Below are 25,825 nucleotides of genomic sequence, written 5' to 3'. Positions count from 1 at the left end.
CACACCCTTTGCACCTCAACTACAAAGAAAAATAACCACGACTGTGGGTAGTAATTTTCACTAGTGCTACTTTAACACTATGTTACACTATATTATAGAAATATCCAACATTGCAGATGCTGTTTGACCATAGGGAGTCTTTTTGCTGTGCATTTAAAGACAATAGTATTTTAAATGAATAAAATAAAACACATAAACAATGCTATTTCCCAAAAAAGAATATTTGTATTTGATGTGTTTGTGTGCTGACATGTGTCCTTGCACAGACGAGACCCATCCTTAGTTTCATAATTGTGGGATGGTGATGCCTGTTACCATAATGTGTATGTGTGCATACCTTTCCCTCCCTCCAAAGTAATAATTAGCTCAGAAAATCATTATTTTATTTTATTATTTTTTGCAAAAACATCAGACTTTACAGACTACAAACACTTTTTTGTATTTAAGGAATTAAAAACATTGCGAGGTTGTATAGATATGTTCCAAGTTATTTTTGTAAGCCCAAACTTTTACAGTGTTTCTAAAGAATGTATATTGTTGGACACTAAAACAGGTATGGGTGATCAGCATGTAAGAGTCTGGATTGGTGTTTACCAGAAAGTGACATTTTGGCAGTCAAAGGCGACTCCCAGATGGGCCTCTTGTTGCTCGAGGCTCTTTCACTGCAAACTAATTTCCTCATTGCTGACCTAACAAGATACCATTTGAGAATATATATTTATAGTGTGTTTTTTAATAGGTTTCCTTGTGGAATGTTTAGTTGAAATGATTTAGGATGTTCTCTCTCATGTGGCTAGCCACCAAACTGTGCTATGCTAAAACATGACAGTCATGTTCCTGTTAACCCAGCCTGTTTCCTCCACACTGGAAGAGAAATGGCTCGGATTTAGTTTTGCAGCACAACTGACCTGTTATATTTTTATATATTGTACAACGCTCTCATTTCTGTGGGAACAGAATACTCATCATCAGTGACATCAACACGGAATACTTCGAACTGCATGGGACTGGAACTGTTGCATGTAAATGGCAAACCATTTTACCAAATTTGTGCATTATTTTAACTTGAGTTCAGTTGTCCTGGTATTTTGATCTGTTTTTATTTTTATTTTTAATGTTTTCATTTGTTTTTGTTTTGAGAGAAGACCCCGAAGGCTGTGTCACAGTGCAATCTGGATAGAAAGAACATCAGATTTTATGTTAGGTTATTATTATTATAATAATTATTACTTTTTTGCACCATTTGAATAAATTCCCATTGTATTTCAACAATGCTCTTCTTCTCACTTTTGCGTTTCATTTTGGGGGGGGGATGTACATGCCAGTTCCTGAGTCATCAAAGCTGCAACGGCATAATAACTGATAGGGAATTAATTCCATAATACTATGATTGAAGGTTATACAGACAGTGACAAAGATGTTTTTAGACATTTTAAATGTACAGTACTTCTTCAGCAAGACCTTGAATGTGTGAAATATGTTGGAGTTAGAACTGATTTTGATTGTTGACAAATTAATAAATTAGGTAACTTTTCAAGCATAAAAGGCATATTACCTGGTTCCAGCTTATAAAATTATGAGACTTTGCTGCATCTCATTGTTTTAGGTGTAGATAAACTAAATAAAACAGCCAAACAATTTGAAGGTATCACCTTTAATGTTTTTCAGACATTTTATAGACCAAACAAAATTAAAGTAGCTCTGATTATTACTCTCTAATGCTGCTGGAACACTGAATTTCCCCATTGTGGGATCACTAAAGTCTTACCCTACCCTTATTGCGGTCCTGAAGGCTGAAGGCTTTCCTTAAACTCAAAGATCCTTTCCAGAGACATTTTAATATTTATATTTGCATATAAAAAGTACTCTGCTATAAACAATATGTAGTTTAACAGAGTTTTCCCTCAAGAAAGTTCAATGAACCTCTGTAAAGGGTTGCAATACACATCAGGTCTTTGAGCCTCATTGTGAATTCCACGATGGAATGTTATAAAACTTTAAGGTTTTAGGGGGTGGGGGTGGTGCTGTTGTGAGACTTTTCTCTAACTGGGCAAAATCACCAGAAACCACGTGTGGTGCTGCACAGACATAAAAAAAAACAAAACTTGACAACATTTAAGTCAAATAGAGATAGATTCAATAGATAAGAGAAAAATAAGAGGTTAACCACATTTTTTATTCATAGTATTTTGATATCTGTGCCATTCTGTAGTCTCCTAATCTTGTTGCATTATACAATACATAGTTGAATAACTCCAGCTCAGATGATTCAAGGTCCTGTGTCTGGGACTGTTTTATGTATTAAAGAAACTGGAGACCCTTATGTAATATTGAACAGTTTCCCATGTGGTAAAAAAAAAAAAATCCAGACCTCTCTCTATTATGGATCACAAGGACACAGTCTCCCCAACTGTTCAGCAGTACACTGTTGCTCTAGAATATTCAGTCTTTGCTGGAAAGGAATTTTGTCTGAATCTGCCTCCTGTGTTTCTCTGAGAGAGAGTTACTGGTGGTTTCCTTCCACAGGTTTGAATGGGAGAGAAAAGGAGCCAGTCCCCACACAGGCCTGCTAAGGGATCTGAAAAAGGTACTGGTATTTTAACAGGATTATTGTGTTGAATAGTTGTATGGCTGTTAGCTGCTTTGATGTAAACATCCAAAAGCAAAGTTCCTTGAATACAAAGACAAAGCAGTCACTATGAAAAACAAATCTGTTTTTTTTTTCATTTGATTAACTGTGTGCATAACAAAAGCTGTTTCCTTAGATGTTGTTCAAAGCCAAACAGGTCATCAATGAGCACTAGAGACCAATGTCTACTTTTATTTGCACAACCTTAAGCAAACAGATAGGTGGGTAAACAACAAGCACAATTATATGAAAAGATCTGCCAAAAGAAAGGACAGCAACATGACAGTTTCATTTGAAAATAATTCAGTAGTAGAGATATATAAATGTTGTTTTAGAGTACTGTAATTGCACTACAGTTGTCTTGTTTCTATCCCTTTGCACTGTAACAATGTGAGTTTGTCTCTCATGGGACTAATAATGGTTTATCTTATTAACAGGGACCATACAGATACTGAAAACACTGTTACCTACTGTACAGATAAGAATGTCACAGATATAGGGTATCTACAGCTGCTGGATAAAACAGTCGGTTTAAAAACAACAGTACTGATAAAAACAAATTGTGTGTACAGGATGTACTGTGCGTTGTCATTTGATGATTTAGAAAAACAGTAATAAAATGCCTACTGGATGTAAAAGACCCCTCCTCTCCTAAAAAATAGTAGGCCATAATGAGTGTTTTTGCATTTTATATTTACTTTTGCCGACAATAATTTATTTGAACGCAGAACAGAGCATTTTTACACAGTTCTTCTATGTGCCAGCTTCAGCTATGTTGAGTTCGAGGGGTTAAGTGAAAGCGGGGAAAACTGAAATCTTTTCTCCTTCCGTCTCTACTGTAAAGTATAGTGAGTACAATAAAACTTTGTGGAGGACTTTTATTGTCAGTCTGGGACTCTCAAGGTCACATGCTGTTTCAGAGTCCACGTATACTGGCCCTTTAAGGAGCTCCACTGCTGCACTTGGCTTTTTTTCGCCAGTGTGAGTTTCACTATGGCGAAGGAATAAACAAATAGAACGTCATGGCTAGCAAAGCAGCAGTGACGGTGAACGCATCTCTCCGTTAACCGTAACACCACTTAGGGATAGTTCAGTGAGTGGTTTTTGCAAGGTGTGCTCTGGTTGTGTTTGTTTGTATGTGCGGTCGCGACACGGATGCTGTCAGTGCCAACAGTGATGAAAAGAGCGAGAATAGTTTGTTTGTTCACGCTGAACACCTCAGTTTTAGCAGCCGGTGATACAGGCTAGCCGTCGGTGGACGCACCAGACCTTTCAGCGCTTTTCAACGGGTTTCTCGGCTAAAAATGGAGAGAGGTGACCGCTAACCCAGCGACGGTTAGCATATAATAACACTTTTCTTTTTTAATTCGTGGGCTCGCATTTTCTCTGTTGTCGTTAAAAATGTTAACAGGATCTAAAACCACATTCAAAGTGAGACAAATGCTCCCAGATATCAAGGTAAGCTAACTACCTCTGCTGAACGAAGCCCTGGTAACAGTAACTTACTAGGTTAAGATAAATTGGTTGATTCCGTTTTATTTTCTCGCATAAATGTAAAGACTGAGCTCCTAAGTGACAGTGTAACTTAACGTGATGAACGTTAAGTTAAATGCTATTGGTATTTCTACTTATAATACTTTACAGATGTCAGTTTTGGCTATAAAAATGCAGCTAAGATAGTTTTCCTGTTTGTACATCTTTCGATCACTTGACCCCTTGACATTTTTTCATTCTCTCTTTTAAGGGACTTTATTAAAAATATGCAGTATCAGTATGAAGATTGTAGTTACCCTTATATAATTTCCAGAAGAGGAGGTTGAGTTCTTTAAATTGATCTCGCAGCATCAACTAATTTTGCTTTCTCTGAGCTGTCACTGACTCATCAGCACTCCCCATAAAGACCAGAGAGAGCAAGAAGCAGGCAGGAAACACTGGCCACCATTCACGGGGCTGAGCTATAAATGTACAGCCAGGTAGTTTGCAGCCTGGCTGGACTAGAAACCCGTGGCCCCTCCTCAGAAATCCCTCCCAGAGGCTGCTCAGTGTGTGAAGGTGGACTGTGCTTGATTACTGTAAGAGAACATAATGTAATGGCTGTTTGTCTTATGAAGGGCCAGTGAATTGTAATCACTTCTCATGGCAAAGGGTTTGCCTTATATGGGATTCAGTTGTTGTACACTGACTTAAATTGCACACACAGACTACCGTGAACTGAACAGTTGTAGCCAGTTTCAGCTGCCTCTAATTGCCAAAAAATATTTAAAAGTCATACAATGTTGCAAAGGACTGTTTTCAGGGTGAAATCAGTCAGATGCTGTCTCTGGTTAGGAGCACCTGAGAGGCTATGGTGGCAAATTAATTTGATAGGCAGCACAAAGAAATGTGTACACACACAGTAGGAATGTGTTTGGAGTTGCTTGTTCCTTTGGGAACAGTCTGTGGGCACAGTCTTTGTGTCTCTCCTCCTTGGATATTTTTAGCAGCTGCCGGGGGAAATGGTAACAGATGCCTCTTTACTCTGCTCTTGGGCGAGGCTTGCATGTGGGGGTGACGTGCAGAGCACAACATCTGGCTGTCGCTATGGAGACAGCAGTGGCGAGGTACAGGGGTTTTGAATTCGCTTACCTCAGAATGAGATTTGCAGAAATTGTCACTGCCCCCCACCATTTGAATCGCATGTGTCCAAGTATGAGAATGTGGCTGAGACTTAAATATGATAATATGACATAGTAGGCTGGGTAGAATTTATGCACTGGCCACCCACACACTCTTGTGGGTTTCACATACATGAGCATGTGTTAAGACTTCTTTAGAAAACTGAATCCAATCCTAAGGTGGAGTTGGACCAGATGGTTTTGCAGTTTGCTTTTACTGGTTAATCTGCTCTTCTTTAATCACTGTGTTTATGCCACCCAGGCCATTTTGGAAGGCAAAAAATATAAGGTTGGAACATAGGGACAAAACTTCACCACTTGCTGCCAATATGCAAAATATCGTGACTATGGTGGTAGCTGTCTTTTTCTTTTTTTTCTTAACGCATTTTGCAATCAGATTCTGCACAGTACCGACCAGAAGTGGAGCCAAGCAGTCAGGCCGCCAATCAAAGCAGTCATATCATCCGAAATATACCCATTTTAATCAAATAACTTTCACACAAATCTCTGTGATTATAGGTACCTGAAATGACAGAAACCACCTCTGGGGAAAAATCCATTTGATTTGTTCTTTGAATTTTTTGTTTGGCTCATATCCCATTCGCTAACATGGAGGGGGCAGAGTTTATGATCTATACTGAGGCCAGCCACCAGGGGGTGATCGATTTGTGGCCGCTTCACTTCTGGGGAGTTGCCATGTCCTTCATCTAGTCAGTTGGCTGAAACAGATAAATATTTTTATTAACCTGTAATTTCAGTTGCAGATTGCTTTCTTGATTATTCGATTATTTTCTAAAAAGTAACATTTGTGAAAAATATATAAAGAGATGTTAACAATCTCAAGACACAAAGAAAATCAAATCATCATATTCGAGAACCGTCAACTAGGAGATGTTTGGTATTTTTGCATGAGGAATGACAAACCAGAGTGCAACCGTGGGTCATACATTCTGCATAAAGATGCTCAGGCCTGCATCTTGACAGGACAGAAGGCCTATTCAGACTATATCTGTCCTGTTGATTTGACTCCATCTGTATCTCCCAGCCAGCTTTTGATCAGTCAGCATAAAAGGCACACTGCATAAAGCTTCTCAGAAGCAAAAATGCCAGAGGGGGGATTATCTAAGTTCTGTTCAGAGTAGCTGAAGATCCAAGCCTGATAGGAGTGGGCCAAAACAGTGCAGTCACTCACACCCATTCCCATAGGACCCAGACATCACATTCACTGCCATCCATGAAACTACTGAAGCTTCTACTGCTACAGAGCACAGCACAATGGGCTCTTCTTAACACCAGAAGAGATTCATGGTCCCACTGGAGGGTGTATCGATCTGGCATTGGGTGATAATGAGCCACTGGTGCTATTCACTAACCAAAGGGCTGGGTCTTAAGAGGTTAGGCTCTTTGTCTGTTTTAAGTGTATGGAATAGCTCTGATAATTTTACTCCTGAGAGCTTAGATGTCAGAGGTGACTAACATTTCAACTCTAACGATAAGAACGAAGGTCAGTCGGTTGTCTGTTTTGCTTAATATCTCAACAACTAATCAATGGATAGCCATGGGATTTGGTAGACATATCCTTGGTAAACAGAGGATGAATCCTACTGACCACCACAAGGTTGATGTTTGTGGTTTTGAGTGAAATTTCTTAATAACTATTAGATATGGGATCCTCTAATATGTCATCAATTTTTGTTTGAACAAATACGTGAACAATTGACATTCCCTTCAACTTCAGGTATACTTTGTGTTTGGCACCTAGTAGCAACTGTTAGCATGCTAACATGCTTAATGTGATAAGGAACACGGTAAGTAGCAACTGTTAGCATGCTAACATGCTGTGTGATAAGGAACATGGTAGAATTATACCTGCTAAACATGTTAGCATTTAGCCCAGCCAGACAGAGATGCTAGCCTGGTAGTAGGCTACTGAAAGTACTTGATCTTAATATGGTAAGCAGTTGTTTTATGTGGATACAGATGCCCTTTGAGTCTTTCTGTACTGACCTTATATTGTATCATCAGCATCTGTTTTATTCTATGACACAATGAATTGCAAATAATTCAACAGAGACATCATTAATAAAGCCAGTGATTATATCTTTATTGAGCATTTTAGGTCTAGACTGATGGCGTCATAATGAAGAATGGATGAGAATGCAGACAATGCTGTAATGTCTTCCCTTGCTGCCAGGCATTCATGAGGGAAGCTTTCAAAATAAAATGTTGTGCTGTGCTAATTCCTGCTCACTTTTCCAGAGGAAGGGGTTCAAAGCTGAATATTCACTATAGTATGATGCATACATTCACCAGCCACTTTAGGTACACCTGTACAATTGTATGCACTTCCATCTTGACATTTGTTAAGCTCAGAGTGTTTCAGTTTTTGGTGAAATTGTCATAAATGTATAAACTCAATTATATGTTTATTGCTGAGGTCATAGTTAAAGGTAGGGCTATACTTGACTATATTATATTCAGAGGTGTCTATATTTTTGTCCTCCTCAGCTACACACATGAGAGGATCTGAATATTAGGAACATACTACTAGCAGAACTAGTAATATGTAGTAGCAGAACTACTACATATACATATATGTGTACATATAGAACTACATATCCTTATTTTCCTTCCAAGCCAATTCACAATGCCATATGACAGTCCCCACTTGTGAGGAAATGACAAGCACAGAACAAACAAACAGGTCATGATCTCATTCATTTCAGTGGAAAGAGGCTACATCCCCAAAGCACAGCATGTCTCAGCAGTAGCTTTAAAAAGACAATCACAATTGTTTGTCCTGACAACAGATGCTTAGGGTCCATGATGTGTGTTGTAATGTCACGTAAAAAAAAGTGTCCTTGTTTTGTGTTGAGGCTTGTTTTCAATTGAAAATTATTTCCTTTAAACGGTTCTGCTCTTAAGATGTGGCTCAGCTTGCTGGTACAGAGTTTTGTCAGAAGAGGTCAGAGCATCAGAAACTTGTCATTCTAAGACATGATAGATTTAATTGTAGGGTATTAAGAAGCAGTAGGAAATTAATCTTACTCCAGTGTCCTACCAGCAGTTCAGTTTGTCATCTTCCCTTGTGTGTTTTGCCTCTCGTTTGGAGAAGGTATGTTCAAGACACGCTTACTGCACAAGTCTGGCTGCAGGAGCAAGGGGAAGCCATGAGCAATGGAAACTGTAGTTAGCCTTGGCCACTGTCCCTGAGGATGAAGGGTGGGGGCAGAGGGGGGCATATGTGGGGCAAAGACGCAGCATGGGAGAGAAAGAAGAAAATGTAAGTGATTATAGTGGGGATGCTAAAGACGAAAGTGAAATGTCAGCAAAAACACAGCACTGACAGTATGGTGTTAACATCAGACTAGAAGGCATACAGTACATTATGTCATAGCCATTTCCCTTATCTCTGTTGCCTGTTTTAACTCTGGAGTGCAAAACCTGGTGCATTTCACATATATAATCCATTTTCTGTAGATTGTTTTAAACCATCACATTTTCTATATCCATGAGTCTAATTTTTAATAGTTTAACCAAGGGAGCACCACTCGTATCACACATTATATACTTTGCTTAGTCTGCAGCTGAGTATCAGTAGTACTCCAGCTTCTGTGTTACGCTGTTATCTGTTAAGAGTCCCTTGCCTCACAAGACTCTAAGGCACTCATTTGTCAGTCTTGACAACCTCCAGAGGACAGATATAACGCACTAGACTCATGAAATGTAACAAAACAAGGTCAGAATAGACGTGTGTGTGCTTGAAACGGGATAAGGAATTCAGTTTTGGCTTTTCTGTGGGTGTTGATACAGAGACAACGTCGTTTTCTGGCAGAAACTAAGTCTTGTAAAATTTGAGTGTCCTGCTGTATGTGTGTAAGCGTGTATATATATATAATATATGTAAACTTGTTTTTCACCAGCAGAACCTTCTAACATTTAACTAATTTGGTCAATAAAATGGTTGGAACTATAACCATAACTTGAAGGCCATGGAGACCATTTGTCATAGAGAACTCATGCTATTGGCTAATTCCTTAGTTTTATTAAAGACTTTAGTTGGAAGCTTGGAATCATTTTATAGCACTAGAGCAAACTTGGCCACATAACATTACTTGGTGTTCAATTAAATGGTTTTAATTAAAACCATTCTTTGTTTTCATTAATGTGTTTATTAGTTCGGGTTTAATTAATTAGCATATTAGTATTGTTTTCTTCATTTTTTTAACAGCTAACCTAATATTCTACTGTTCATCTTTTAGAAAAGTGGAAAAGTTCTTAGTTAACATGTTAAAATAAACTGTATGCCTTGCTTCATATATATGATACATTACTATATAAAAAACTATGACCTAAAAACTTGACATATCTGAAAAAATGGTAGCGTCGGCAGCAAACAGCAGGCTCTGCAGATGCTCTCACATGCAATGAAAACAACCAGCTATGAAAAAGTGTGATTTTACTGCCTTTTCAACAAGCAAAAGTCCTCTGTGTTTAATGTTCCCTGTATTTTTTTATGGAAGGCCACAAGCTTAGACTCTCAGGTTCATGAGCAGGTTGCTAACTCAGAATTCACTACACTGCTAGAATTGTTAGCACGACATTGAAAGAATACTGGTGTTTCATGATGAAGCAGTTTCCTTAAATGAAATTATGATTAATAGTTTCATTGTGAGCCAACCTCAGTCAGAACTGCTGAGAAAGATGTTTGAAACTCTTCTAAAGCTTTGTCACCACCTGTATAATCATATCGTCCTCTCAAGTTGCTGGGATTGTTATATTATGGGATTTCTAGCCTATAAATGTAAATGGTCTTCACAGGGTGGGGGTTAGTAGCAAAGTTAAGTGGAAGCATATGTGCTAGTAATCTCACGGTCTGGTTATGGAAGCCTCTGTGGCACTGTGAGGTTGGATTGTACTTGTAGAACAGACTCAAGTATGCATGCAAGACGTCATGACTATAGAGAAAGCAGGAACAAGCAGGAACAAACAGAACAGCAGCATGGAAACTAGGACTCAGAGCACTGTCTGGCTAGTTTTATTTTCTTGTTTTTGAAAATGAGTCCCCTGAGACAAGGCAGACTTTGAGGAGAGATGCAGGAAGAACCATCATTTAATTATAACCAAAGTGACACGAGGCTCTGTCCATGCTGTTGAGGCTGTTATTTTTCTTGTGTAATTAATTTGATATGTGTGGCCTAGTTTAAAAATATTCCTTTCAAATGAACATCATTATTCAGGACTTTTAGCTAGGCTCTTGGTTATTAGCCAGTGAGCTTTAGAGGTGCTAATAATCAGATTCTTTCTGTCTGGGAAGAGCCGTCTTAGCTGTCCCCCCCCCACCCTTGTTTCCAGTATTTATGCTAAGATAAGCTAACCACCTGCTTATGCTAGCTTGATATTTAATGACAGACAATTTAGTGGTATTAATCTTCTCATATAATTCACAACAACGACTAAAACTAATAAGCTTGTTCCTATGTCAAACCATTGCTTTATGCATAGGACACACCCCCTGTCTGTTACAGTGATGAGTAAAAAGTTGCTTTGGAAACAAGACGGACGTTAATGTCAGCTGTGTTTCTATTTCAGGAGAGGATGCTGAATCAGAGTGGGCTGAACGCACAGAGTCGAGATGTGTTTGGATTACGCTGCCTACCAGGTAAGATTACGCCTTTAGGAGCTCATTTTTGTAGCGATGTATAAAGCTTTTTAAATTATTATATCAGTGGTATAGTTATTACCATGAACAATATATCAGTTCATACTGTAGCATTGCTACAACATTCTCTATTGTGCTTGTGACAGCTCTGCACATCTTGCATTTGCTATATAAATACAGGGCAGTATTAACAATAAACTGTTTGGTATCACAACCAATAATAACACACTTCAGTTAAGAAAAACTGCCACTGAACATGCAAAAGGAGACTGAGGGCCTCATTGCACAATCTTGCAGCTTTATTACATGATGAAATGTTCTCAAATGTCAGCAAAAAAAAAAAAAAAAAAACCTCCCCAGCCAGTGTTTTTACTTTTTCAGATGTAAATCAGTACCCTTTGAAGCACTGAGGACAATATAAATAAATCCCTGTTGCCTAAAACAGTTGTGACATGAGTGATGAGGTACAACTTGTCACACAGAGTAGTGCAGCCACATTTTTGTTTTTTGTCATGTGAATAAAGGTGAGGTATTGCAGCACTTGCTGTAGTGTGTGTATATACAGCAGTCTGTATAGCGATAGGACTTATTATACTGTAGTTCATATATACAGCTGACTTGAACCCTTTTCATGTTGTAACCATTGCAAAGCAAGGTGACTGTGTTGCGCAGAAGCATTCAGCATTGTGTGTTCACTGTATTCCTGAAGTAGGCTGTCTGTATTCCTTTATTCATTTGGTGTAAAAGAATTGTGCTCCAAAGTGTCTCCAAGATGAGCTATGGGTGATATATTGATTGTCTTGCTCCTTTAGCTGTGACTGGATTACTCCTTTATGCTAAACATTTTGTTTAGAAATCCATCTGTTGTGACAAGATGCCCCTAAGCCCCCCTCCATGTGTCAGATAGAATCATATCCTTCTTGGAAGCCCTGGAATCACTTTTGCTTTTCTCTCAGCTGTTAAAACCCCTGCTGGAGAGAGAGGGAGAGAGAGGGAGAGAGAGAGGGAGAGAGAGAGGGAGGGAGAGAGAGAGAGAGAGAGAGAGAGAGAGAGAGAGAGAGAGAGAGAGAGAGAGAGAGAGAGAGAGAGAGAGTTTAGCCAGGTAGGTTAATCAGAGGTCAGCCCTCTTAACCCAGGTGATAGGCTAATTTGCTGCATAGTCCAGGGCCACAGAAAATCACTGATTGGGGAGGTGTAGGTTCTTTCCCTCATCTAACCTGCTCATATTCTGTTGGTGACACCCTGCAGGAGCTTTTCAAAAGAATGGCCTTAGACGATAGCCCCTAGATCTGAGATAGGCAAGTCTTTAACTTTGGCATATTAGCAGTTAACTCACAGCACTCCATCATAGCAGATTGAGTAAATGTGGATTCTTCTTTCAGTTTAACCTCACAAACACACACTTGTGCCTGTCCTATTCATCTTTGTCTCTCTTTGTCATCTTTCTCTTACCTCATTTTTATCTTGAAAATTTTTTTCTGTTTATGCATTTTGTTTAATAAAGCTGAATTGTTTTATTATTTCTGTGTTTTTGTATTGACATACAATGGAAGCTTGTGGGCTCCCACTGACCTTTCATACAGACAGATGCACATTTTCACCTCCACACATTTTCATGCATGCATACACACTTCCTTCCTTGTTTCATTCACATAGTCATTCTAATTTGTTTTGCAGCAATGTTTTCATCAGAAACCTTCCAGACTCTACTGGTCCTTGACAACACATACAGAGGTCCTATTCTTAGCTCTTAACATTTCTCTGTAAAATGTCGGATTTTCTTTATGATTTTTTTTCCCCCTGCTGGCTTTAAACATCAGCATCTTACTGTTCTTTTACCTCTTTCTTTCTCCACTTTCTTTCCAGGCTGATTAGAAACACAGCTGTCCATGAGAACCTGTCTCATATTAAGAGAGTAGTAGACAGATGTGTGTTTGCTGTACTGTTGTGCTTTTTAAGAACAGATATTTTTCCATTGAGAGCTATATTTGCTGCTTTGTTATATAAAATGGCTTACTATATTAGTCTGCTGGAAATGTAGCCTTGTGATTTTTGTTTTTCTTCAAAAGCAGATTTAGATTTCAGGCTGGGAAATCTACCATGTGAGCTGTGTGCACTCTCTGCAGAGTAAGTGCTGCGACAGTTTGCGAGAACAGGTTTGCTTTCATGCTCAAAGCAGCAACTTTGGTTGTTGTGTTAAAAAAAAAAAGTGCCTTGAATGTGTGGTGTCTCAAACTAGGTGCACTGACAAGTTGAGAGCAACCATGTTGGCTACAGATTCAGAAGTACGTTTGCAGAATCTTTCCCATTCTGTCAGTAGTAAACAGGCCACGCTCAGCAACCACAGCATTCTCATGTGACATCGGGATGCAGGACTGCAGAAACCGAGCTGGCCTGTGGGAGGGCAAACAGGTCAGCATAGCTCCAACAGCCCAGGTAGATCATGTACCTTTTCAATTCTGCAAGTGGGGGAGGGGGTATACTGTCCATTCACACACAATACCAAGAGACCAGGACCCCTTCAGAGTTTCAGTCCCCTTTCTCCACAGTCTTATGTTACTGTGTGATTTAAAGGTTGTCAATAACCTTTTTAGTTTGTTGACTGATGGACAAGAGACCAGAGCTTTGATATTTGCATATTTAGGTTTCCATTTTGACATTGAAAAAGGATTTAAATTCTTTGTTTGTGTGACTTTGAATGGATACTTTGCAGTGTATTACTGGATAAAAATGATTTTCTGATGATCAGTATGTCTGGAGATAAATTGCTTTATATTGTTAATGTTCAGATTTTCATGTCTGTGTTGTTTGAAACTTGTCACTATTTGTGGATGTTGCATCACTTGAAAGTTGGTGGGTTTTGGTTCTCTGTACTGTTGTTTCTTACCAGAGCAAATCTCTGGCATGTCGTGCTTTGTCGGATAGTACCAACACAGAGAAACCTTTTTGTTGTCATTTATACAGAAGTCTCCTTCAGCTCCTACAGAGTCAGTGGTATTGACTCAACGCTGATGGCTCTGAATCCCCAGATTTAACTTAACACAACCTGTTCCTGGTCTTTAGTGTTCCTCCCAGCTGGTTTTGCATACCATGCATCCCAGCTGAAACGTCGGAACAAATGTGGATGAAAACAAACAAACTGGAAGCCAAGAGCATGTGGTTCATCTGTCTCTCAGCTGTATTTGCTCAGGCTGATCCTTTAGTTCGCTCTTTTCACATATCCAAGTCAGTGACCACAAAATCACCAGAAGCAGCTGAAACATTAAAGGGGGAACTTGAATTTAAACCTACATAGCTGAAATGACTGTGTATGTATCTACTGCAAGAACTTTATGTGCTTTAATACCGTGCCAATATGAAACCACACCTAAAATTTGTCTAAGGAGAACACAACAAAACATATGTTTGAACTCCTTCAGTCAAACACCTGAACTGAATTGATTTCCTCTATTCTTATATGAATTGGACCTGGTACTGTCAGTCTAGCCTCCCACTGTGGCTGCATGTGGGACCTCACTGTTTAAAAATAGATAAAAATTCCAGAAATGCTAGATTTCAGTATAATAAAGCCATGTGTTCGACAGCTTTTTGCCTTGAGGCACAGTGTCTCTGGCTGGTTTTACTTTTCTGTTCCTGTCTATAATACGGTCAGGCGCTGATGTAACTGGCATCTGTAAGACTGCCACCGACCCTGGCGACTCGTCAGCAAACAGGAAACCTGAAATCAACCATCATGGCCTTCAGTCACTTTTGTCTGCTGCATAGACATTCAATTGTTCTTCTGTGCCTGTTTGCTTTCTACCACTGCTGTTTGTTTTCTTAGTAGTTATGATCCAGAAAAAGGCATGTACCAAACAGATGTTCCAAAGTGACCCAAACATCAGTGGCATATGTACACAGGGTCACAGGCAACCTTATAATATACTTAACCAGATTTTTTATTTATTCTTATTTTAATATAAAAGATTAAATAGTGGGACCTTAATCAATGTGAACGGCACTGCAAGTGCACAAATACTGTGTCAATAATACATTGTTGCAGTGTGTCTGCAGCTCTCCAGGAACAACATGAAAGGTTTTATTCGATTAAAGGACGTCTGTCTTGTAAACACCTTCATGTGTGCAGCTCACTTTTGCTGAGCTGAACACCTGCTTATATTAACTTCTTAACCCTCACCAGAGTGCAAACAGGGGCCATGGGCCTCTGTTCTCTGCCTTTTTCCCCCTCGCTCCTTTGGGTCTCAAATCTACAGGCCACAGAAATGTTTTTGCCTCACTTGCCCTCTGGTCAGGCATTAAAATGAGGCACACAAAGCCACAGATTGCCCTTTTGAAAGACAAGCTCTCAGTAACGGTTCACTTTGTGTTAAATCTCTGCAGCTAGTTCATGCGTAGCCAAGTCCTGCTGAGTGGAGGTAGAAGCTAAGCAGTGAGCACATGAAAGATATACACCCATCTTGTACAATCCTGATGCAATGGTGTTGGAAGCAAATGCTTTTCTTCTTTTTTTGCTCACAGCATAACCAAGTGTTTCATATGTAAAAATGTTGTTTCCTGTTTTCTTTGGTGTCCCCCCCAAAGCCTATTAAGCTAAGAACATTCTGCAGAGACTGGGCTCAGCCCAAATCTGCTTCCATTTTCAGTTTAAGGGCTGTGCCATTTCCTTCCACATGTGCAGTAAAAGGAATTTGTTTCTTCAGATTGTTTTTTTGTTTTTCAGTCTCAAGGAACCAGCAGTGTTTCCTCATCTTTTTGGCCTTTTGAGTGAAATGAAAACCTTTTTCTTGCCATGTGTCTGGCCAAACACTCCTCTTGTCATAGATAAAAAGGCCATTTTCCTCTACTTCTACCCAGGATCAGACTTTGTTGCCATGGAAACCCACAGTCTAGTTGGCAGAAGCTTTGCCTCATTTCTGTGTGTGTGCATTTTGGAGATTTTTTGTTTGTGTTTATCCACATCTGTGTTTGCGGGCAAGACTTTTCTGGGTGGAAAGGTTTGTTTTGGAATCTTAGTCCTGGAGTTTCAGATGTGTCATCAACTTTCATCATTTACCCAAGGATGAGGACACACCACTTAGTAGCAGTAGATTACTGATAAAGTGTTGTACACGTAAAGTACACATTTCAACATATCAGATAGTGTTTTTCCCCGGAGTGGCATTTTCTTTAGACAATTTCTGCTCGTTTTCTTCACCGTGAAGCTTTCCTACACTTGGCTGAATGAACATACTATGTACTGGGCTCCTGTTGGCTTCTCCTTATAATATATACAATGATGCATTAATAATGTTCTCTTAAATGATCCATCCATCCATCCATTATCTGTACTGCTTATTCCTGAATAGGGTCATGGAGGAGCTGGAGCCAGTCTCAGCTGACATTGGGAAGGGTACACCCTGGACAGGTCACCAGTCTGTCACAGGGCTGTCCTAAAATATCCACTGAATTAAGTGCTATACACATAAAATAATTGTTTTTAAAATCTACAACACAGAGCTGTGGTTTAAGTAGTCATTTAGGTGATTTTAGCTGCTATTTAGACAAATGCTGTGTAAATTGGGCATTTCACTCATATGAACCTATGTAAGTAAAACATACCAAACTAATGTAATTCCAGAGCAAATAGTTACTGTCATCTACAAGTTGGTGTTCTGCCTGCTCATCTCTGCCATCTACCCTGGCAACAACCTGAGGATTTACCTTTTTTGTTTATGGGTGTTTATCACACCCACCCCCAGTAGCTTTGTGAACTTTTGTACTTGTTGTTTCTATATTTATACACTTCCTGTTATGTATCCTCTCCAGAAGCCCCACTATACACACACTCATTTATACATTTTTACAAAGATATGAAGGGTAAACGGTCATAACTAGATAAGCACAACCGCTAATACCCAGTGCCTGACATACATACAGTAATGTTACCCATAAAATCCATCCTGGCACCGCTGTACTAGATCTCCCTTTGTCATCACTAGGTGAGTGTGTACTTCAGAGAGCTGTTATGGTGAGGAAGAAGTTGACTGCCAGGGAAGGAAGAGGTTGGCTGTCAGGAACTCTCTACTGTACTCACTTCAGAGTGGTTTTTGTGCCCCAAGACAGTCCCAATCCTGACGTGAGTCCCTCTAAATAGCTATACTCTGTCATAGGTTATTTGCTGTTATTATCCCTCTAAATAGCTATACTCTGTCATAGTTTATTTGCTGTTATTATTAGTAGTGTTGTTGTTGTTATCATCTGTTTAAAACATGTTATCTGTTTAAAGTATGACACTGTGAAAATGACAAAGTGCACTTCACATAATGTAAAATCTATGGTGACAGGACCTTGGAACTGAAACGTTCTCTGTAAATAATGTTAATTTTGCAGGACAATGCAGACCTGGTGCTTTTAGGAGATCATGACGTGGCTTTGGCATCTATAGAGAAGGTTGTGGTCGGTAAGTAAAACCTCATGCCCACCTCATGCAACCATTAAAAGCATTTGAAGTCATACTACAACTACAGATTCACTGACTAGTATTGCTTTTAGATGGTATTCCGTGTTTTGGCCTGCTGCTGGATTGGTATAATATTCTACTGTTGATGCTACAGTTAAAGAAAAAAAAAAACTGGGGCTGTGTCGTAAATAACACACTATAAGCTATATAGTGTTCACCATTTTGTATGTAGTGGTGTCCGAATGCTGAGTATGTGAATTTATCTGAGGGAAAGTGACCATTGAGCAACTCTACACCTGTTTAGTAAAGGCACAAAATGGTGACGATTATGAAGTGTCCGAAATCTGAGTTTACTGTTCACTACTGAGTAAACTACATAGTGTACACTATATATGGAGTATAGTATCTCTTTTGCTCTTGACCATCTGTGTGTTTAATTCCTACCTTTTCCCCTCTGTGTTGCAGTGGGCCCAAACAGGACCAAGCTAGTGACCCCAAACTCCTCACTGAAGTTCACTCCAGAGGAACTAGTGCTTTACTGCAGGGACATGCGAGTCATCTGCTTCCTGTTTGACCGCCTCACTCCTGACCCACAGGTCATAGAGGTATGTGTCCATCTACTGATGGGACACAGTATGTGGGACATTGTATCATTGTACTGGCATCTGTGACTCTGCTACTCTGACTCTGCAGACACATTCTTGTGAACACCATAATTCAGCTATACACAGTAGAAACATCATATAAAGTAGACGATCAGATTAGATTTTGTTGTGTTTGTATACATTTGCATATTAATGAGGTGAAACTGATTTGCTTTCTTGAGGATAAGATACTGTCGGGACATAAGGCAGTTCAGGTGCCTCTTATTAAACTTAGTTTTATGTTATTATGCACTTATAGTTTTTCTACATTTTAATCTAGTAATATTTTTGGTCTTTTTAATGTTGTTGTACAGTGCATTCTGATTTATACTTTCTTGTTAACATTTGTGCCAGGTTTGGTGAATATTTATTTACAACTACATCTCTCAGGGTGTGTGTATTTTTTAGATTCAAGGCTCTGCTTACCTCACATACAGTACTGTACATCATAAGGTTAACAGCACAGAGAAGCTGATCTGTGTTGTTGACTTCTGATTAGATGCTTTATGGCCCTGGTGCTGAAAGATGATGACACGTGTCATGTTGGTGTGCTCACTATGGTTTCCATCCTCAGATAACCTACACCATCGCCAAGACCTACCAGCCTCTCAAACCAGGCTCAGTTCTGTCTTTCCAGAATGCCGCCCTTGGGAGTGTAGGTGAGTAGATTAATGTACACAGCCATCCATTCAGTGCCTGTCACTGATATAATATCTTATTAGTCTATCTGTCAGTCTGTTATGCTGCAGTTCTACACACCAACTAACAATACAGCATACTATAAAGTAGAGAGATCTTAGAAAGTAATTTTTATTTTAGGCACTGTTGCCTCGTGTGTCTGTTTGGACGTTAGTGACATGAAAATGATTGAGAATTGGAGGGAGAGTTGGTTTTTTTTCTGTTATTTCACTGTGATGAATATTCACAGAAATAACAGCTCTGTGAAAGTGAGAATCAGATACCCTCGTGAATCAGAAACACAGAATGGATGTGTTATGGGCAATGCACACTGGCAGCGTGACTCTCATCAAAATACCCACAGCCATTATTTTTAATGCAAGCCCACACTGCGGCAAACAGGATATGCTATTGTCCTATTTGCCTATAACGACACATGTCAAAAGAATGAAATACTGAAATACTCACCCATTTCGGTAGTTCTGCACTGACTTCTCCCCATGTGTGTTACATGACGCAACTCGACACACCCAGTGTGTGTTGCCATTTACAGTAGTCATGTGCTGTGCTTGCTTTTTGAAGCCTTAAACGTTTTCTCCTGGTGTTCTTACTTTGATTTTCACCCAGTCCGGTACCAGCAACTGAATAAAACTATGATCGCTGTTTGTCATTTGACTTCAACTCGGTTTCATCTGTTTGTTTCTGTTTCTACCATCTACTGTACCATCACAGCATAATGTTTTAACTCAAGACTGGTGGAAGGAACCCTAAATTACAAACCTTCTCTTTTGTGATGACACACTGTAAATACTGTCTTTGAAACCATTGCCAGATGTGAGGAAGTCTTTCCAGTGGTTTCAGAGAGTGGCTCAGTAAAGGTTTCCAGAGCTGACATTCATTTAAAAACTCGGTTTGGGAAAGATTAGGCCACCATAATTAAATGTAACATTGTGCTGTGAGAGCGTAGCATTCAGAGTTTGGAATAAAACTCTACTATTCCACTAAACTTTTCATTTGCAGCAAATAGTGAACTAACAAAAGAAAAACTAGTATGTTCATGCTGCTGGTAGTTGTACCACATAGAGTATGTAAGAATAGGACTAATCTAGTACCTTAACCCTCTTGGTCTTCCACAAGTTGTTAACAGTGATATAAAATAGGAAATTCTCACAGTGGAGAAGCTGGAAACAAAAAAAGTGTCATTAGCATCAAAACAACATTTGCAATTCTTATGCATCTCAAAAACAAACCTCAGTTGAAGTGTTTGAATCACTTTCCTCCTGCAGAAATGAAGCAGTTTCTAAGCAACCGCCGCCGAGACGCCCACATGAACTGGTTTGATTCTACCTCAGATTGGGAGCAAGAGCTGGAGAGGTGTGGGGCCAGTGGCTGGAGAGTCAGCTCAGTCAACGACCGCTTTGAAATGTCCACCAGGTAAATTCACACCCAAGGTGAAAAATAGTCAATTATACAATGCTCTAAATGAATACCTTTGTGTGTATTGAGTTTTAAAATGCACATTTAAATGTGGTATTGTTGGTTTTTCTAAATATCCTCTCCTTAGTGTTACTTTCTAGCCAATAGCATATAAAAACATTAAATGTTTGAAATGCATCCACTGAGAAATGTGTGAATACATTTGTACAGATTTTGGATACAGAAAAATCTCATCCATCGTCTGTGGCTTCTACTGCTCCACTAATTCTGTCAATAAAACAGAGAATTCTTTCTGTTCCCTGTCAGTCTGCCGAGGTTCATTGCGGTCCCACAGAAGGTTTTTGACACTGAGCTGAAGAAAAGCTTTGCCCACTTCAATGAAGGACGCATCCCTGTGAGTGCACTTAATACTGAGAACATTCTGACTGAGTCGACTATTTAAATGAGTGGTGACGACATTTATTTTGTGATTGGTTCATGATTTCATGCAGTCTGTTAACAAAAAAGCGATTTTTCTTGCATCAAACCTGTACTGTAAAATATTTTGTGAATTTTCTTATAAGGCCTTAAAAATCCAGTTTTCTACACATTTTGTATTTTCTACAGATTTTACACATTATTCTGAGGGGTCTTCATTTAAGGCAGTATCTGTGATTTTGTGTCTTTGTAACCCCAAAGCTAAAAGAAGAAAGACAAATGTATAGTGTCTTTTGTTGTAATGGCAGTTCGGCAGTTCAATATTCTGCTGATCAAACACAGTTTCCCTTATTATCATTCCAGTGACACATATTACAAGATGCAGTGAGTGCCTTCAGGGAATTTAAACACTCTGCAACGTGTTATTGAAGAGGGTCAAGCTGTGCTTTGTGTTGCAGCGCTGGTGTTGGCGACACCCCCGAGGTAGTGATCTGCTGCGAATGGCAAGCTTCCAGAACAACATTTATCATGAGAAAGATGATATCAGGTGAGTTGATGCTTAATGTTCTTCAAATTGATTTTAGAGCATGTGTGACTGTTGTTGTCAGCATTGGCATTTGACCACCCACACTTTGGACTAATAATAGGTTGGTTGGTTAGTCATCAACGTGGTCTAAATCAGGCTGTGGGACTGCTACAGTAAGGACCATCTCATCAAATAAAATGTCAGAAAGGAACGATTCCGTTTCACACATGAACTCCGGACTTTGTCCACAGGAATCAGGCCTGGACTTTGTCCAGATTTGCCCATTCACACATCTGCTCCTTTGGTTTGATTTGGTAGAAAGTGCTCAGAGGACGGCAGAACCGAGTACAAACAGTTTATTAAATCAGTTTATATTCCAACATATTTTGTAAGCATTATATTTTTCTCTGACCTGTGTGCAAAGCTGGAGGCGTGAACAAGCTACAGTCAAGTAACTTGTTCACACCACCAGCTACACATGGATAAAATAGTTGGTGTTAATTCATTTCTACAGATGATAAGATTCTGAGGTCACTGAGTGAGGGATTACATACTGTATTAGCCACATACTCCTCTCTGCAGCTGAACCTTGTGCCACTACAGATAGCAGTCAGCGTACAGAATGTGTGTGGTAGGTGTCTGAACACAGGAAACCAAATCTAAAATAGCAGCAGCCGGTTACAGGCTAAATACTTCATGCATTTACAGATGATTGAGGCTGCAATTTAAACGTAGCTCAACACAGTGTGAGGTCAGAATAGCAGATTCAACTTGCACTAATGAGTTTTTACAGTACTTGTTTATTTAGACTGAACATTAATTCTTCCTCCTAACTCAAGCAACATTTGAACAAATTCACTAGGGGAAATATTACAATGATCTTTGGAAAATCCACTTAGATTTTTAACAGCATTTAATTTCAAACTTTCAAGTCTTCGTAGGTGTTATAAACGGTTCACAAACATTTGACTAAAAAATGCAGAAAGGCACACAAGGCAACTTGGTCACAAAATAATACAGGCTTGTTGCAGATGTAGCAGTGTGTTAACAGAATATGCTGTTGTGTAGAAACTTGGAGATGATCCTGTTTGGTTGCCAGTCCTCTCTGTGTGTGGTGGTGGAGCTCGGCGAGGAGCTGCCCTCACCTGCTGACATCCAGCTGGCACACAGCCGCCTGCGCACCCTCTGTCTGGGAGGTGGGAACAAGACACGCACACACACCCACACAGTAACTGAGCAAACTGTGACAAGTGAAGCACCTACATCTACCACTTTAGTGGGAGTTCAGTGGGTATATAAATATCTGTTTCGTCAAGTATGTGCTTTGAGGGGTCTTTGACAGAAGTCCCTATTCACTGTATGTAAAGAGTTGATGTGTCAGTCAAACCAATGACGTACTTTAAGGTTACTGTAAAAGTCCTGCTTTCTTTATCACATTTCATGTACGGAGCTCATCTCGTTGTTCCAGAGATTTATCATTCTGAAACTTTTTAGACTTCCATGCATTTGTGGTAATAATGTCTGAATATGATCTGTGTTGTTCCTCTTTTGACTTGTAGATATCTCCACATCTGTGTCAGTGCCTGATGACAAATGGTTATCTACCCTGGAAAGCACCCACTGGTTAGACTACACCAGGTAGCAGCTCTGATAGGCCAGTTGTTCCTACTCGAGGCTTTTCACTGCTCAGCATAAACATTCACAGCAGAACTATAATCCTGGGCTCAGAAATCCTTTTGAGAATGTATAGATCAGTCAGATAAGGTTTTTAGAGTACAGTGAATGAAATTTAAAGTACTATATTTTAATTGTAAATAAAGCATCATCACTACTACTCAGCTTTCTGGTCACTTGGAACCAGCAAATGTTTGTGAAATGCATTCTCATTAACACAAAACTTTCCACTGTGTGTATTACCTTATAGTGACTGAGACAAATGCAGGAATATATCAGCTATGCAGCAAGAAAATATTTGTTTGATACGGTTTTGGATTGTAAGTCTTTTAGTAGTTAGAACAGATATCTCTTTGTGTTTTAGATACATTTTAACTGTACCTATAGTAAGTGTTAGTAACATGTTGTCAGATAAATGTTATTGCTTTACCTATTATCAGCTGGCTCTCTGTCTCCAGGTCCTGCCTGAGGAAAGCTTCAGAGGTAGCCTGCTTGCTTCGTGGTGGTCACCTGACTGTGGCGCTGCAAGGTGAGTCACGTAAACTCAGAGCCTTGCTCCTATTATTCAAGCCATTCATTATTCACAGCGCCCCCCTCTCATTAATCCCACATTAGGGCTTGTCCTGAAGTAGCCACCAATTGCAAGAAAAAGTAATGGCATGTTTGTGTTTTCCTGGTCATGAAATGTGATCTGATCTTCACCAGTCACAAATATCATCAAACACAATATTTCTAAGCTAATAAAACACAGTCATGATCTGTCATGCCTTTATTGAACACACCCATTAAACATATAAAGTGATAGTGAAAAAGTCATAGCAACAGTGTCCGTGAAGATTCTCAGTCATCCAGGTCACAGTAAGTTGAAAAACACCACCGATGGGGATAAATATCTCCGACTCAATGCCAGTCGAGCAGAACTGATGAAGCCTCTTGGATGAGATGTGAAATGTCTTCGACCTAAAAAAACTTAGTCCAGTTGATAACCTCAAGCAAGCACTTCCTGTAGCTGTAGATTAGACCTGCACAACTTTCAGGAGGAATTTTGGACCATTCTTCCCAACAGAACTGCTTCAGTTCAGTCATATTTTTAGGACGGCTGGTATGAATGGCTCTCTTGAGGTCATTCCACAACATCTCTATTGGGTTGAGGTCTGGTCTCTGAAGGTGGATTTTGTCTCCAAAGCCATTCTGTAGTAGATTTACTCCTATGTTTAGGGCCAATGACTCGCTGCATCACCCAGCTTGCTCTGAGCTTCAGCTTGCTGACAGCCACCCTAACATCATCCTGTAGGATACCTCGATGAACCTGGGAATTCAACTTCCCCTCCTCAATGGCAAGCGTTTAATGGGTGTATTCAACAAAGCCATAAAGTATCATGGCTGTTTGTTGTATCAGCATAGAAATATTGTGTTTGATGCTATTTGTGACTCTGGTAAAGCTCAGATCACATTTCATGACCAATTTATACAGAAAACCAAGAAATTGCAGCCAGTGTCATTACTTTTTGTGTATAACAAGGGTAAGCAGTCCACTGAGTCAACATGCACACTGTCAATAGGCCTGTATACAACAAGCTTGTCAGGACACACACAAGTTGTTGACACAAAATTCAAGCATGATTGAATATAATTAAACAGATGTATCAAGACCAGTGCACATAAAGTGCAAACCCCTACTTAAAATAAAACATTTATTCTTACAAAACTGTAATTTAGATATATTTTATAGACACATGGAAAGATACCTGCCTGGTGGGTTAGATGCTAGGGTAGACTTGTACCAGCTGCAGATATAGCTTGGCTTTTCTCTTCATACAGCACTGCCTGTGGGTGTGAGTATGGGGACACTCACAAGCCCTCGACTGAGTGTTGCAGTGTTGGTCTATCTCTGTTAGAGAAAGTCGCCTGTATGTGACTCGATGCTGTTCTTTGTTGTGGAGCGGAGGTGACAGCTGATCACCTCCTATCAGTGAGCTGGATCCGGTAGCAGCAGATATTGCTACACAGACCAGGCAAACCCAAACATGCAGTGAGAGTGATCTCAGTGTCTGACTGAAGTTTTCACTTTAAATGAAACAGGTGCATGTGGGTTTATATTGTTGACTCATGACGTGCTGCTGTTTAGGCTGCCAATAAACAGTCAAATTGAACCTTTGTTAGCCATCAAGTTGCATTTCTAACTGTCTATGAAAGTAGAGTATTAGGGTCAAGAGAATGCCAAAGAAAGATGATATGAGGATAATATTTTGCAGTACTCCTTAGATAAATAACTTTTTTTTATGGATAGTAGGCTGCTGCTGACTTGTAGTCATCTGGTGTGGTTTCCTGTTATGTGTTTGGAGACAGACCCAACACTGCGCTTCTCAAACAATGGCTGTTTTCAGCGAAGGGTGTTTACTACTTGCTGCTGGTGTTTGACTCTCTCTGCCACCCTGTAGCTGTCAGTAACTAACAGGCTGGACCTTGCATCGTATACATGTAGTTCACGAATCAGCTGTGGCAGCAGATCTATTACTGCACCAAGTGTCCCACTGCATAAGTGATTCACTGCACTAGACCAAGAAAACATTGGCTGTCGATGAACTGCTGTCTCTCTCATTTGTTGTGAGTCTTTGGATTTGTCATCACTGTTTTTGTCTCCACTTCTGTGTTATTATAATTTTTTATATCTTACCCTCACTCCCTCTCTCTATTGCCAAAGACAACAGAAAAAAGCATTAAGCGGAATAACAGCAGAGTTAAGTGAATCTTGTAAATTAGAGGTTTGTGGGTCTCTAAAGTGCTATTAAATTGAAAAATGTTTGAGGGGAAAAATTAAAGTACATGTCTGTCAGTGTAATCAAAGTTATTCATCACATTTTATAAGAGATGTCGTATAGTGATGACAGTGTTTTGAGAAACGCAGACATGAAGATCACCTAACACTTCTAAATAAGCCTGAGGTTTATGTTAAATCTCCAAGACTTTGAAACCAAAACCTAGAAAACCAGTCACTGCACATTTCCAGTAGGTACATTAAAAAAAAAAAAAAAAAAAAAAAAAATAAAAAAAAGGAAAAAAAA

The 25,825-nt window shown here is 39.5% G+C and overlaps 1 protein-coding gene across 1 annotated transcript in view; it reads left to right on the top strand.

Annotated features, from left to right (window-relative positions):
* The first annotated feature begins 3,599 nt into the window (after window positions 1-3,599).
* The window catches only part of mtmr11 (myotubularin related protein 11), a 31,831-nt gene continuing 9,605 nt past the window's right edge, over window positions 3,600-25,825 (top strand). Inside the window, 12 exon segments of the mRNA XM_020609704.1 lie at window positions 3,600-4,087; window positions 10,876-10,945; window positions 16,924-17,060; window positions 17,315-17,384; window positions 17,850-17,989; window positions 18,603-18,687; window positions 19,993-20,140; window positions 20,450-20,537; window positions 21,019-21,107; window positions 22,155-22,282; window positions 22,646-22,724; window positions 23,219-23,289. Coding sequence (XP_020465360.1) covers window positions 4,031-4,087; window positions 10,876-10,945; window positions 16,924-17,060; window positions 17,315-17,384; window positions 17,850-17,989; window positions 18,603-18,687; window positions 19,993-20,140; window positions 20,450-20,537; window positions 21,019-21,107; window positions 22,155-22,282; window positions 22,646-22,724; window positions 23,219-23,289 — 1,162 coding nt within the window. The 5' untranslated portion in view covers window positions 3,600-4,030.

The sequence above is a fragment of the Monopterus albus genome, unplaced genomic scaffold (assembly GCF_001952655.1).
Source record: "Monopterus albus unplaced genomic scaffold, M_albus_1.0 scaffold101.1, whole genome shotgun sequence".
Lineage (NCBI taxonomy): Eukaryota > Metazoa > Chordata > Actinopteri > Synbranchiformes > Synbranchidae > Monopterus > Monopterus albus.
This window is presented reverse-complemented; position numbering and strand designations above follow the sequence as displayed.